General features: G+C 37.9%; 2 protein-coding genes across 2 annotated transcripts in view; both read left to right on the top strand.

Moving 5' to 3' along the window:
- The first annotated feature begins 19 nt into the window (after positions 1-19).
- On the top strand, positions 20-9665 carry wdr89 (WD repeat domain 89). Its single transcript, XM_084092474.1, has 3 exons — positions 20-73; positions 946-1636; positions 7645-9665. The coding sequence occupies exons 2-3, from the start codon at positions 964-966 to the stop codon at positions 8139-8141; spliced, it is 1170 nt and encodes a 389-aa protein (XP_083948600.1). The 5' UTR covers positions 20-73; positions 946-963; the 3' UTR covers positions 8142-9665.
- A 1116-nt stretch (positions 9666-10781) lies between these two features.
- The window catches only part of ppp2r5eb (protein phosphatase 2, regulatory subunit B', epsilon isoform b), a 34957-nt gene continuing 31032 nt past the window's right edge, over positions 10782-14706 (top strand). Inside the window, exon 1 of the mRNA XM_084092246.1 lies at positions 10782-11143. The gene's annotated coding sequence lies outside the window, so the exon portion shown is untranslated. The remainder of the gene's footprint in view (positions 11144-14706) is intronic.

Here is a 14706-nt window from a genome sequence, read left to right as displayed (position 1 = left end):
TGTTCTGCGTCACTGTGTTTCCGGGAGCAGCTGAGGAGGTGACACACTGATGGCCGTCAAATAACAATCACATGTGAGTGTTTTGTACTGTAATTTAATCTTTTAATTAAAACAGAAAGGTTTTAAAACCTTACTAATTACTTATTTGTGTTTTCAGTTCAACTTAACTAAATATGTAATCAAACAGTCACATTCATCTCTTTGGCTGTCATGTTAGGAACTATGATTTTGTCAAGAGTTCTGCATCACTTGTGGATTTTTTTTGTGGATCGGTTTTAGTGATCTATAATGATTTATTTGTATAATTTAATGTAGATTATGGGTTAAAACATTTTGTCTATGGTCTATTTAAGGGTTTTCAAACTGGCGTCAGGGGTCAAAAAAGTTAAAAATAAATAATGTAAATACAAATTTTATTAAACTAAATAAATACATTTGATTATGTAATATAATAATATAAATGAATATAATACATATTTTACAAATAATATTTACTCCTATTTATAATATTTTTCACAATATAAATTGCGTCTTTATACATGAAAATATATAGCTGCCTTTTAAATTTTAGAATGGGGGTTCCTTACACAAGGATGATCATATGTTGGGGGTCAGTGGCGTCTAAAAGATAAAATAAACCCTGGCTTACTTCGGGTGATTGTCCTTGTAATAAATAGTACAGTAAATCAGTGGTTCTCAATTGGTTTCACTTGGTTCAGGACCCAGATTTTACATCAATAAGCAACAAAACAGTCCTTAATATTAACATTATCTGTATTGTTATTTTAAATTATTTCTCATTCATAAAACGATTAAGAAATTTACATTTATTGTTTTTAATTGTCTCTTCAATTTCCTTGGTTTCATGCTCTCAGCAGCCAATAATTCGCTGACCAGTAGAGAACCTGTGAAATGACTAAGTACTCTTTTCCTGTAACGTGCCAGGGTGTTTTTGTGACAATCATGGACGCCCTCGAGGACACCTTCAGGACTCTCTCCATCGCCAGGAGACTGGAGCCCAGTGAGGCCACGTACATTCTGGACCTCTCTCTTGCATCCAGTGGGTCAGATTTGCTGGCTGTGTGCTGCTCCAGTTACTCTGTGCACCTGCACAGCAGAGAAACGCTCCGCCTGGTGGGAGAGTTCCAGGGTCACACGGCTCCTCTGTGTGGGGTCCGTTTCTCTCATCTGTCCCCTCACCTGCTGTTCACCGGCTCCGCCGATGGGACACTGCGGTGCTGGGACGTCCGACAGCCCGGTTCTAATGCCACCCAGGTGTTTCGCAGTGATTTGACACATTCGTACTGCTCGTTTGACGTGAGCTGCAGTGACCGTGTGCTGTGCGCAGGCACAGAGCAGATAGAGGAGGAGAGTTTTTTAGTATTCTGGGATGCCCGTATGGTTCAGGATGGAGGTGAGTCGGGGTCTAAGATGGGCGGTCTGCTGGGAGTTTACTCAGAATCGCACAGTGATGACATCACTGCGGTGAAGTTCCACCCACAGCAAGCGGAGCGTTTGGCTTCTGGGGCCACAGATGGACTTGTGAATGTGTTTGATCTGAGTCTGGGTGGAGAGGATGACGCTCTTGTCACCACCTGTAACTGTGAGTCCACTGTTAGCTCCCTCTGCTGGACAGGTAGGTAGTAACAGCACACCTGCTAAGCAATATTTTTGTATTTCATTATGTAGACAGAATTCCCTTGATCATGGAAAATATTAGAATTTTTAACTTGTGATGACCAGGCCTGTAAAACACATTCATTATTAAATTTTTTTTTTCTATGACATTTTTAGACTGTATTATAATAATTAAAATAATATAGAATGTTTTTTTTCTAGCTGTAAAATAGCTATAGTATGAATTTTTATATATATATGTGTGTGTGGATGTGTATATATATATATATATATATATATATATATAATTTTTATTTTTTATTTTTACAGTCATGTGAAAAAGAAAGTACACCCTTTTTAATTCTATGGTTTTACATATCAGGACATAATAAAAAAAATAATTTGGCCCTTGGCAGGTCTTAAAATTAGGTAAATACAACCTCAGATGAACAACACCACATGACACTGTCATGGTTTGTTTAAAGTCACCTTGTAGTCAATTATTTTATTCCCTTAAAACTCATATTTGATCGCAAAAATTACATATTTAAACTTTTTTTTCCCTGTGAAAATAATTTCTTTGTGTCTTAAAATAGCTTGAATGTAACTCTACACCTTTGCTTCATTTATTATGACCGCCGCTAGCGTAGCTAGCGAAAGCGGTCGTATAGGGATTGTCAAAGTTTTTTTTTTTTTTTTTTTCGTCATCTACTGAATTTTTCGTCAACGATACCAGGGACACCGAAACACCGGGGAACATGAAATTTGGTGGGCATGTAGCCCCACTAGACTTTTACGGAAAAATTTCGTTTGGTCCCCGGGGGCCACTCCCCCCCCCCTGCGCTGGGCCCCCCCAAACCCCAAAAATGCAGTTTTTCCTAAATAACTACCTGAACCGTGGCACCGAGGATGAAGAAATTTTTATGGTATGTTGCTCTTAAGGGCCCACATCAACCTAGCCCATAATCACTCATTTGTGATTTGCGCCCCTCCCATAAAAAATGAAAATGCAGTATTATTCTGCTTTAATCGCCCCTATCTTCAGTTGAGATGTTCAGAACTGCACCATATTTCATGTGTATGATTAACTTGACATCCTCTGGGGGTATGCTAAGTTTCGTAGAATTTCATCCATGGGGGGGTATAAAATAAATTCATTTATGTGCACATTTAGTGACTGTACACTCATCGGCCTGTAGATGGTGGTGTTGAGCGAAGGGTTGCTGGTTTAGGATGATACTGTCACTAAGGTTGCCAACTGTCCCGAATTAGGCGGGACGTCCCGCATTTTGGGCCTAATTTATTTGTCCCTTGCGTGACCTCCCGTGTCCCGTTTTTTGACAAGCTGATAAACCACTGACTGATACAACAGCAACAGCAGCAGTGCTGACCACGACACTTGAGAATGATCACCGACACCTGTCATCATCCAATCACAGCTTTTTTTAATCACTGTTTTGAGACAAATCATTGTTTGATTTGCGAACATCCTCTGCCGTCTGGTCGCTTCCGCTTCAAGCCGGACTCGTCTCGCGCTAACGGTAATTTCCTTTCACTGTCCACGTTTTGATTTCGGCTAATCAATTTTGGCGAATGCAAACAACGTGATTATTGTTCATGAGTCTAACATCCAGCCACGCAAGAAAACATGTAATCTACCTGAGGGGATAATATGCTCAAAAAACATTTCTGATTATTATTAATGTTTTAAAGCTTTTAGAAAGTACATAGAAAGCTTTTGTAACATTATCTTAACTGTCACTTTTGATTAATGTAATGCATCCTTGCTGAATAAAAGTAGGCAATTACTTTCTTTATTTTTTTTCCCAAAAAATAATCTTACTAACCCCAAACTTTTGAACTGTAAGCCTAGTGTATAATGTTAAAAAAGCTTTCTATTTTAGATAAATGCTGTTATTTTGAACTATGGTTTGTTTGTAATGTGACTTTTTTCATGTATGACATTAAAATTATTTTTAGAATTAAATACATAAATAGGTTAAGCAATACAAATGTGTTTATGTCTGATAACCTTTTAAACACAAACTTAACTGCAGACACTGAAATGACGTACACTGTGTGATACAGTACAAATATTTTGAGTGTCCCTCATTTTCCTATAAATAACCACGATTGTCCCGCATTTTCCTTTTCTGAAGTTGGCAACCCTAACTGTCACACACACACATGCAGGAATACAAACAAACGCAAGCATGCACACACACTGACATCCACACGCACAGACACACACCCATACACACACACATACAAATCCACATGCACAGACACACACACAAACACACACGCGCACACACATGTACGCACGCGCACAGACACATACACACACAGACACACACATACACAAACACACACACATACACACACACACAGACAGACATGCACATACTACTACTTTTTTTAGGTATATACATAAACACGCAATACAGCCAAATTGCTCCACGTCATTTCTTTTTGTGGAAAGCCAGTGCAGGCCTGAGCGGCGGTCATATTTTGTACCGCCATGCGGTACATCTAGTTATACATGGAACTATGAATATGCAAATTAGCCCCGCCTCCACTCACTCACACCAGCTCAGGAAACCTGATCCACTTGGTCAACTTTACTGTAGTAAACGCTGCATGATGGCGAAAATGGAAGAGGAAGGAAAATCAAATTATACAGGCTCGTCTATCAAGTTAAGTCTATGTATCAGAATGGTGGCATATTTATGAACCGATCCAACGTCGGGCACATAGCGGTTATTGATATGATTAGCCTTTGGCTTGACTACGTTATCAAACAGCTAATAATTTGTATATGTATAATAATGTAAAAATGTATACTTAAGTTGACAACCTCAACTATCAAGCGACGAGAATACTTTTTGTGCGCAAAAAAAACACGTAGAGTTCACGTAGTGTAACAGCGCAGCGCTTCTGGGTTGTACGTCAGAAGGTAGGCTCACTATTGGCCGACGCTGGTCATGTGTGTGATGCGTGTGATGCTGGCCAATAGTGAGCCTACCTTCTGACGTACAAGCAGTTTTAAGGAGAAAATACTCAGCAATGGTGTTGACTTATGAATTTGCACCTGGTTTGTCTTAAAGCACATTAAAAACAACATTAAAAGCTTGATTTTCACCTCAGGGGATCTTTCACAGAAGCCATGTGTGACAACTAAGTGCTACTTCCAAAGGAATTAAGGGGGTAAAGGCCCCAAAATACTTTAAGCGAAGAACGAACTGCTTGGGAGTACGCAACAGCTTGCTAAAGCAAACTTTAAAGCGAAAGTTTGCTACAGCTGGTCAGGCATCTGCGAGTGAAAACATGAACACACTGGAGAGCTGCTTTATAGTAGAAAATGAAGTTGTACTTCTGATGAAACGAGACACTGATAGTGCAGTCATTTTATGAAAAAAGGTTGAACAAATTGCAACAGAAGCAAACTCAACTGATTTTGTATCCTCAATATGTCCTGAGTAAGGAAAAAAAAAGCCAGAAGAATCCCATTAGGGAAAAGTTTTGAAAAATACTCAAATATAGTCTATTCATACGCCTATTCATTCTTCTTATGTGAATATAGGGTAAAAATTTGAACCTTTAGATATCACCATGAAAATTACTGAGTTGATTACTTACATCAAGACAAACAAAAAATGTATTACAAGTTTTTTTAAATTGTTTGTTAATATGGACAAACGGAGCATTAACTAATTACGTATTAGCTAATTTGCATAAATACCACAACAGATCTAAACATTGGGTATAGCCAGGTGAAAATGTCTTGTTGAATCTTGTTGACATATAACAGTAAAATACTTAATGTTAAGGTCTGAATGGAACCCATTTAGGCTACCCATGAGCATTAATACATAGAGGCAGGAAGAAGTACTTTAAACCAGCCTTTATTAATTATTATTGCAGAGATGGGGTTTGTGGCTGGGTCTGTGGGACTGTTACTGTTATATGTTATGTCAACAAGATTCAACAAAGGACATTTTCACCTGGCTATACCCAATGTTTAGATCTGTTGTGGTATTTATGCAAATTAGCTCATACGTAATTAGATTATGCTCCGTTTGTCCATGTTAACAAACAATTTCAAAAAACTTGTGATACATTTTTTGTTTGTCTTGATGTAAGTAATCAACTCAGTAATTTTCATGGTGATATCTAAAGGTTAAAATGTTTACCCTATATTCACGTAAGAAGAAGAATGAATAGGCGTATGAATAGACTATATTTGAGTCTTTTTCAAAACTTTCCCCTAATGGGATTCTTCAGGGCTTTTTTTTTCCTTACTCAGGACATATTGAGGATACAAAATCAGTTGAGTTTGCTTCTGTTGCAATTTGTTCAAGGTTGACCCCCATTTTGGCTTAAAATGACTGGACTATGACACTGTTTTATGATTTTAAGCAAAGTGCTATATATATAAACGTGATGTCACTTTACTAGAGTGCCGAATTGCAGAGCTTGTGCAAACATATCCACGTTGATGAAATGATCAGATGCTTTCTTTTGATATATTAAAAAAATGCTTGCCGTTTTCTCAATTTTGTTGTGTATTTATTTTGTTATTGAGAGGAAAACACGCAGCACATATTTACATGTTCATCCAAACGCCGCTCTCAGCTGTGTGGGCAGCGTCGGATGTTCGCTAACAGTATATCGCTGCTTGCGTATTTCGAACTTTGTTTTACTTCAAGGCACAGGACGAGAAATAACTTCGCCGTGAGTATATCGGGGCCTTGAGTAGCAGTCAGGCACTGTTCAGGTGTGTGTTAACAATGCCAAGGAGGAAAGATATCAGCAATGATCTTAGAGAAGCAATTGTTGCTGCCATTAATTGAAGGGTTACAAGGTCAATTCCAAACAACTTGAAGTCCATCATTCTACAGTGAGGAAGATTATTAAGTGGAAAACATTGAAGGCAGTTGCCAATCTTCCCAGGAGTTGACGTCCCGGCAAATTCACCCCAAGGTCAGACCGTGCAATGCTCAGAGAAACTGAAAAAAACAAACAAAACAAGAGCTACATCTCAGACTCTGCAGGCCTCAGTTAAATTTCATGACAGTACAATTAGAAAAAGACGGGACGAGTATGGCATGTTTGGAACGGTTGCCAGGAGAAAGCTGCTTTTCTTCACAGCTGCACGGCTTAGGTTTTGCAAAGTTGCATCTGAACAAACCTCAAGACTTCTGGAACAATGTCCTTTGGACAGACGAGACCAAAGTGGAGATTTTGGGCCATAATGCACAGCGCCACGTTTGGCGCAAACACCTCAACTGTCAGGGACGGTGTTGGAGAGGTGATGATTTGGGCTTGTTTTGCAGCCACAGGACCTGGACACCTTGCAGTCTTTGAGTCGACCATGAACTCCTCTGTATACCAAAGTATTCTAGAGTCAAATGTGAGGCTATCTGTCCCACAGCTAAAGCTGAAATTGGATCATGCAACAGGACAATGATCTCAAGAACACCAGCAGATCTACAGTAGAATGGCTGAAAACGAAAATAATTAAGGTGTTGCACTGACCCAGTCAAAGTCCAGACCTCATCCAGACCTCAACCTGACTGAAATGTTGCTGCGGGACCTTCAGAGAGCTGTGCATAAACAGATGCCCACAAACCTCAATGAACTGAAGCAACGTTGTAAAGAAGAGCGGGCCAAAATTCCTCCAGAATGATGTGAAAGGCTGATAAAGTCTTATAGAAAATGATTACTTCAAGTTATTGCTGCTAAAAGTGGCTCTACAAGCAACTGAATCATAGAGTGTACTTAGTTTTGTCACACATGGCTTCTCCATTTTGGCTTTATTTTTGTTAAATAAATAATGACACGGTGTAATATGTCATGTGTTGTTGTTCAGCTGAGGTTGTATTTACCTAATATTTAGATACCTGCTATTGGTTAAAATATGTGGAAACCCTGTAGGCCTTTGTATATTCACATTAGCTATTTTAAGATTGAACAAAAAACAGCTGAAAATGCCCTAAACTATCACTTTATTTCTTATATTAACAGGCAAATATCTTGACCAGCTGCTTTGTCTGACTCATGATGAGGGGCTACACCTGTGGGATGTGGCTCGCCCAGACAGCGATGACACTTTGACCCTCTTGAGTTCGGCTGATGCCCGAACACTTGTCCAGCTCCCTGATGGAGCCTCACTTGAGTACTTTGTGGGCGGTTCATGGATGTCAGATGAGGAGCGTCTTCTTTTAGTAGGAGGGAGTAATGATGGAAAGCTCCACCTCATGGACTGCAGTGGGAGTGGTCTGAAATTCATTAAATCCCTTAAAGGGGGTCATTCAGCTACAGTGAGATGCTTCCAGTGGGATGCGACCGCACGATGTCTGTTGACGGGCGGGGAGGATGGCCGGTTGTTGCAGTGGAAGGCGGGAGCGGAGGAAATCAGCGTGGGGAAGAAAGATTCTCTGAAAAGCATCTCCTCCATGCAGCTCAAGACTAAAGCTCACAGAAAACAAGCTACAAAGAAAGACCGGTCAAAACTGGCATGACCACACATACTTCACAGGAGAGTTATATGGAGAACTTTTTATAGTTAATATATAGTTTTAACAGTGTTTTGTGGTTTTAAAATGTAAGTTGTGGTTTCACTTTATTTTGATGATCCTTTTAACACATTCTGTTGACTATAAGTAAAGTTGCAACTACATGTCTACTAACTCATAAGAGTGTTAGTTGACTGTTATGTTAGGGTTAGAATAAGTTGACACTTAGTTGCAAAGCTCCGTATAGTCAGTAGAATGTCTGTTGGAGGATCATCACAATAAAGAGTTAGCAGATATTCAGCAGACAGTCTAATACTCTATTTGTAGTTAGTTGACATGTAGTTGCAAAGTTACTTATAGTCAGCAGAATGTTCAAAAGGGACCATCAAAATAAAGTGTTACCAAGTTATTAACAAATCGCTACATAAGAATTACAACGGTTGTCTATTTGTCCAGCAAAAACTCTTATGAAAACTGTGAAGGACATTACTTTTCTTATGTTTTGTTAGCAGCATTTCAGAATTAATTTTTGAGGTAGAACACATGATGTGAAAAAGCTAAAAAATTGTCTCCCGTGTTTACTGACCATAAATTGAACAGCTGTATTGTATTTATACCCTCTTGTTTTCCTTTCCAAAATGTGTTAATTTCAAAACCAACTCGCTGCGACATACTCATGACACAAATTGTGAATCAAAATCTAAGTACAATTTGAATTAGTGAATGGGGATTCATATTATATAGACAGATTTTTTTCTTTAATAACTTGAATGAAAAGTTTTTTGTTTGTAGAAGGCTACATCAGGATCACTGGGATACAATTTCAGGAGCACTTTCTAATCGACGCAAAGTACAACCTTAACAATACTATGTCAGCGTTCTCCCTATGCAAAGGGTTTACATTTGTTATGGTCATAAATTGTGGTTATGTTCTTAGATACTTTTGTAAAAAAGCTTTTTTGCTATCAAAAACTGCATGTTCTGTATTTGTTATTATTTTATCAGGTAACTATGGGCCAACACATAAGAACCTTTACAATTGTAAAAGGTAAAAACAAGAAAAGTTTTTGATGAGAAGGATGTCTTGATATCAAAGTCTCTGATGCTCTTATTCATATTCTCACATTTTATTGGATAACAACTGAGTGTGCTGTGAAATGCAAATGTGAGGTTTAAACAGGCAGCATTTGTCTCTGAGATTTATAAGCTCCCCAGTCATGCACATGCAGAGTACGTTCTACACAGATGATGAGAGTTCAGATATATTTCCGATGTAATGCAAGCCTGGTGAGGTTTAATATGCTGAACACAAGAGCACACAACAACTCCACAACAGCTCCACCCTATCTTTCGGGAACTGCCTCACCCTTAATAATATTTAACAATGTTGCAGAACAAACATAATGTGAATTTGGTATTTGACATCTAGCACAGGAAATGACAGCTGAGCGAAATTGAGAAGCTGTCATTCGTGTGGGGTTTGTGGATACTTTGTGTGTTGTAAACGCCCTTAAATAAACCGAAGATTTTCAAAACATTCTGTAGTTACTGTCTCTCTTTTAAAGTAAACAAATGTGTTTATAATAAATACAGAATAATAATAAGAGCAAACATATTAAAAACTGCACTATTACATAAAAACTATTTTTTATTTTGATTTCATGGTGACTTTAATCTGAAATTAAAAATCCTCCCCAAAATCCATTAAAATGAAAACAAATGAGCGTTAAAATTATATTAAACTTCTAACGAGCTGGTTAAAAACAGTAAATGTATTATATTACACACTGCTTTTGGTCTAAATATCAAATTGCACCTATTTAAATATATATTTTTATTGATTTAGAACCTTTAACATGTCCGTTTATAATGAAACAAAGACTCTAAAAAAACTAGGTTTTATTTTCCAAAAGTTTCAAAGCCCAGAAGACTGGCTGAATATTTGAAATTCATTGAAACAGCCCTGAACTTTTAAGTTGCGTAACTAGACATTCTTCGTGTACGCGTTGACGTGCGTGCAGACGCGCTCGTGCTCGTCACTCATTTCCTGAAACATACACAGCACAAGAAACCGCAGCTGAGCGTAAAAGGTACCATATGATCCGATCCTAATGCTCGTGCGATGTGCTGATAGTTCTCGCCAGGTGGCCTCTTCTGTGGCATGAGACGCTCCTCATAAGGGTTGGGCTCTCATACAGGTTTAACCTCATTCCTGAAGAGATCGATTATTTCCTTTTTTTTGGTCAAAATTTCCCCCATTCTGAATAAAGATTTATTGTTATGTATAAAAAAATTATTCAATCTTTTTTTCTTTTTTTTGTATAGCGCTTTTCAATACTTATAACTTAGTATACCCAAAGTCACGAATACGAATAGTTATGTTTATTATATATACTATAGTTTTTTTTTTTTTTTTTTTTTTTTTTAATGAAACATGTTTTAATTAAAATAGTAGATCAATAAGACATACTAGTAAGGTGACTCTCTTTCCTGTTCGCACACAATTCAACCCAACTTCTCTATTCATCGTTAGAGAAGCCTTGGAGTTGTTCCCTCCCATGCATGGTGATTGCCACCTACATCGCCCAATCACGTTCCGAGGAATCTTCAAACCGACCAATGGCGTGGCGTTGTAGGCCCGAACCCGGCCCAGCAGGCTAGAGCGCGTCCGTGTTATGTGTGCCATGGACTCAGCCCAGTAATATTGACAATAGGGCGAAAAAGGGACCGATATTCCCCAATAAAACATATTTTCTGGATAAAAATAACCTATAGGCGCGGTGTGTGGACATAAAGAGATTCCCGGGGATGTTTATATTTCAGCTGGATCTTTTTCTATCGTCGGAAATTTGAGTATTTGATGGGATTATTGCTGTGGGTTTGGCAGTTTTTAAGGCCAAAAACAGATTTTGTGTCTTTATTTTTATTTTTCTGCTGCTTCAAGAGGCCTTGAAGGAGGAAAGACGGTTAAAACACCCATATCAGCTTCTCACATCGAAAACATCAAGGTAAATTGAATATTTGAAGGTTTCTTTTTTTTTTTTTTTTTTTGCCTATCCTGCTCAAGTTTAGATCCGGTTCGCTTGGATGTTTCATATACCCAAGTAAATATGTCAAATAAATGAGGCTAAGATCCAAAAACACTTCTTATAAGTTACAGACTTTTTAGTATTTGTGTACGTTACCTAAAAGTAAAATAAGAAAAAAACTGTAACCGTACTCTTAATGTCTCCCAGACAATTCTAACTGTAAAGAAACATTTGAATGTGTGGATGAGTGAAATCCACGAGGAAAGCTTGTTCTTCATCTGTTTTCTGTGTCAGTTGCTTGTGTATTTGTAAGTGTGTTAGGTGCATCAGGAGATCACGAACCTGCATCATCTGCACTCATGTGGACTGTACAGTTTTGGAGGCTTCCACTTTTTTCTGTCCTTTTAGAAGCAACCACTGTGCTAAACTGCTCTTGTGCATCTCAGAACTATATGTCAGTTCATTATGGACTAACCCACCAAATACAAGCAGTTCTGAACATCACTTCACTTGTCTGTGCCAACTTCTTGCATTGGCTCAGTGGCACTGTGCCTCTGTGCCCTGTTTCCCTGGTCTGGTTTACTTCAGCTGCCCGGCAGTCTGGTAGTCACAATATCTCATCACATCCCATGAGTAGATTTCACTCTGACTGGTTGTTTTTGGTGACCTGCAGTCAAAACTATTGGGAAAGGTTATCTCTAAATAGCTGGTTATATAGATTAGGGCCAGGGGCATCAGTGGCAGAGTGTTTTGGATTAATGGCTGGGCATAAGTGTTTCCTAGATTGTGGTTGCCATGTTCACTTCTTTTGTCAGTTTATAAAGTTGTTAATAAGCCCTAAGATATTTTTATACCTGCAGATCTTTATACAGAGGTGAGCTGGATCACCAAACTTCATGGAGATCTGGGATTATCTATCACTATATTTCGTAAAATAGCTCGGTTATAGAGATTGCAAGATGTGTAGACTATCTATCTATCTATCTATCTATCTATCTATATATATATATATATATATCTGTCTATCTATCTATCTATCAAGAATGGTTTACATTGGCTGAGTAAAGGTTGTCAATTGCCATTCCTTGATATTTTGCAGAAGTGTGTAATCCGTGTCACCTTGCTTGCATACAGAAATCGTTCACTGTAAATGTCAAACCAGGGTGAACCAGGCTTTAGGACAGGACAGAAACATGAATTGGCTCCTCTCAGCCTTTTCATTACCAAGGGTTTTTGCTGATCTTGCCTCATGAATCTTACAAATAAAGATAATAAAATATTTTTGCAAGTAAGCCTATTTTAGAGTAATTCATTTGTATGTGTAATTTATTTTCATGTCAATTATTAAGCACATTGTTTTAGTTTTGGGAGTGGTCTTTTTTCCCCTCAATGTTGATTTGTATTAGTTTCTCATTAATGAAGTATTTTTTTCATGGTATTAAAAATATTGTAATACAGTTTATTTAAATCAACATAAATGCAGCTAATACTTCCAACGTAGATGAACATTTAGGCCTGTAGTTTATAAATATTTAAAATATATATTTATTTGCATTATTATAATGAGATTTACGGTGGATTTGTGCTTTAAAATGTCATGAAAATATTGTCACAATGCCAGGAATACTATTTGTTTGTAAATAGCCATTTTATGTATATTATTGTATATCATTTCTTTCTGTTGGTTTTTGGGGTGAATATGACTTATCCCAGCTCGGGACATTCTCAGAGTCCCAACCACAATGGCTGCTTGTGTTTATTCATTTCTACTGACCTTATGTGTTTTTGTCAATGTTCTCTTGTGTGATTGTTTCTTGCATGTGAAATTCATTGTTCTTGGACTTGAGAGAGAAGGTTTATTCTTTTTACAGGTAGTGATACTGCCAGGCCTGTCGTGTCTGAGAACAGGAGAAGTGTCTCAGAAAAGGGGTGATATTGTTTGTGGTGGGCCGCACAGTGCAGCATTATAGGATGTCATCGGTAGACATTGGCAGCATCTCTCACTCCTTTGATGTCTGCTAATTTAAACCTCTCGGACAGAAATATCAAAGTGCTCGAAGTGGTCAGATTAAAGAGCATACCGGCTTCAGATATTGGAGGGGGGGAAAAGCACTTTTTTTTTGCAAATTTACTTGTGTCTGCTTAGAACTGAACTGAGTTAATTTTTTTAATGCAAAATCTCTAAGTCTTTGACTTGAGTTTTTTGAGTTCATGACCAGAGGGAAAGTTTAGGTGGTCTTTCTCTCCTTTCTTGGCCTGTTTTTTAAGGTTCTTCATCTCTGTCTTCCTGTTTACTTCCTGTTAAACTTTTCTAAAGGGGGGTTTACATGGACCCTAATATAATCCGATTGTAATCGGGGCAGTAGAATAGCCGGAATAAAAAAATCACATGTAACAATGTAATTCGGAATGAATTGGCCAAAACACTTGATTGGATTATAAACTGAAACTGCGCAGGACATAGAAATGGCGTAATGGCAACTTTGTCCCACCAGTCCTTTCTTCGGACTCCAGAGACTCCTTGTTTTGGTCACAGGAAGGGGAATTTTTACTGCTTTATAAATATAAGCAGCAAGCCACAAAGCTGCATCGTGCTTATCTCCTAATTAGTACCTGAAATGGATGAATATAAACTCTGCTTTTTAAAACAAAGAAAAGAAGAAATGGTTGGAGGATTGCTGTGTAGGCTATGTGCCAACACAGCGGGTAACTGTATATTTGTGCATGTCAAAAGATCAAATCCAATTTGAAGCAACGCGCACATCAACCCGATCACAACCCGAAACACTGTTTGTTGAACGGATTCATCAATTGGAATGATTTCATTACTTTCAGTCAAAAGAACACATGTAGACTTGTGCAAAAGCCTGATCCAGACTTGTATAGTTAACAGAGTAGTATCCTGCTGTATTCTACACGCCTTCCATCACAACAGGGTCATTTATTTTTTTGTATTTTGCTTATGATTAATTTGTCTTTCATCGTAGTCTGCATTCCTGCCTTTATTTACATCTCTGCCTATATTTTCATTTTATAACACAACATTTCCTTCCTTTAGCCATTTGTGGTTTGATTTGTAATTACAGTTGCTTTTGAATTGCAAACTTCTTTGTCCAAGGGATTTCTGAAATTTCAGGCCTGGTTTTAGTGTTGCTTGCTTACACATCACTGATCTAGAGACCCCAATAAAACCAATGGCTGTTTACAATGATGGAGATGAAAACTGCTATGTCTTGTTTTTGTACTAAGCATTTAAGTGTCTGTATTCATCATATATCAGTCCCACCAGATTCCTACAGACTGTTTCTGATTATTGTATCCCAAATTTCACAGTAACTTTTCTAGTTAGTGTCATTGACAGTAGGAGTATGTTTACCTGTAAATATTTTGGTGCATGATAGCTGAGTGGCTTGCAAATATTAGGATCAAGACAATGATGCAAAATATATTTGTGTGTTGTAATTACATTCAGCTAAAAATCCCAGAGTGCTCAAGTTAACAACAACAGTTATGAATGGACAATTATGGTTGTACAAACATTT

Source organism: Abramis brama (assembly GCF_963993115.1).
Source record: "Abramis brama genome assembly, chromosome: 19".
NCBI lineage: Eukaryota > Metazoa > Chordata > Actinopteri > Cypriniformes > Leuciscidae > Abramis > Abramis brama.
Note: the sequence above shows the minus strand (reverse complement) of the source record. Positions and strands in the feature narration are given on the sequence as shown.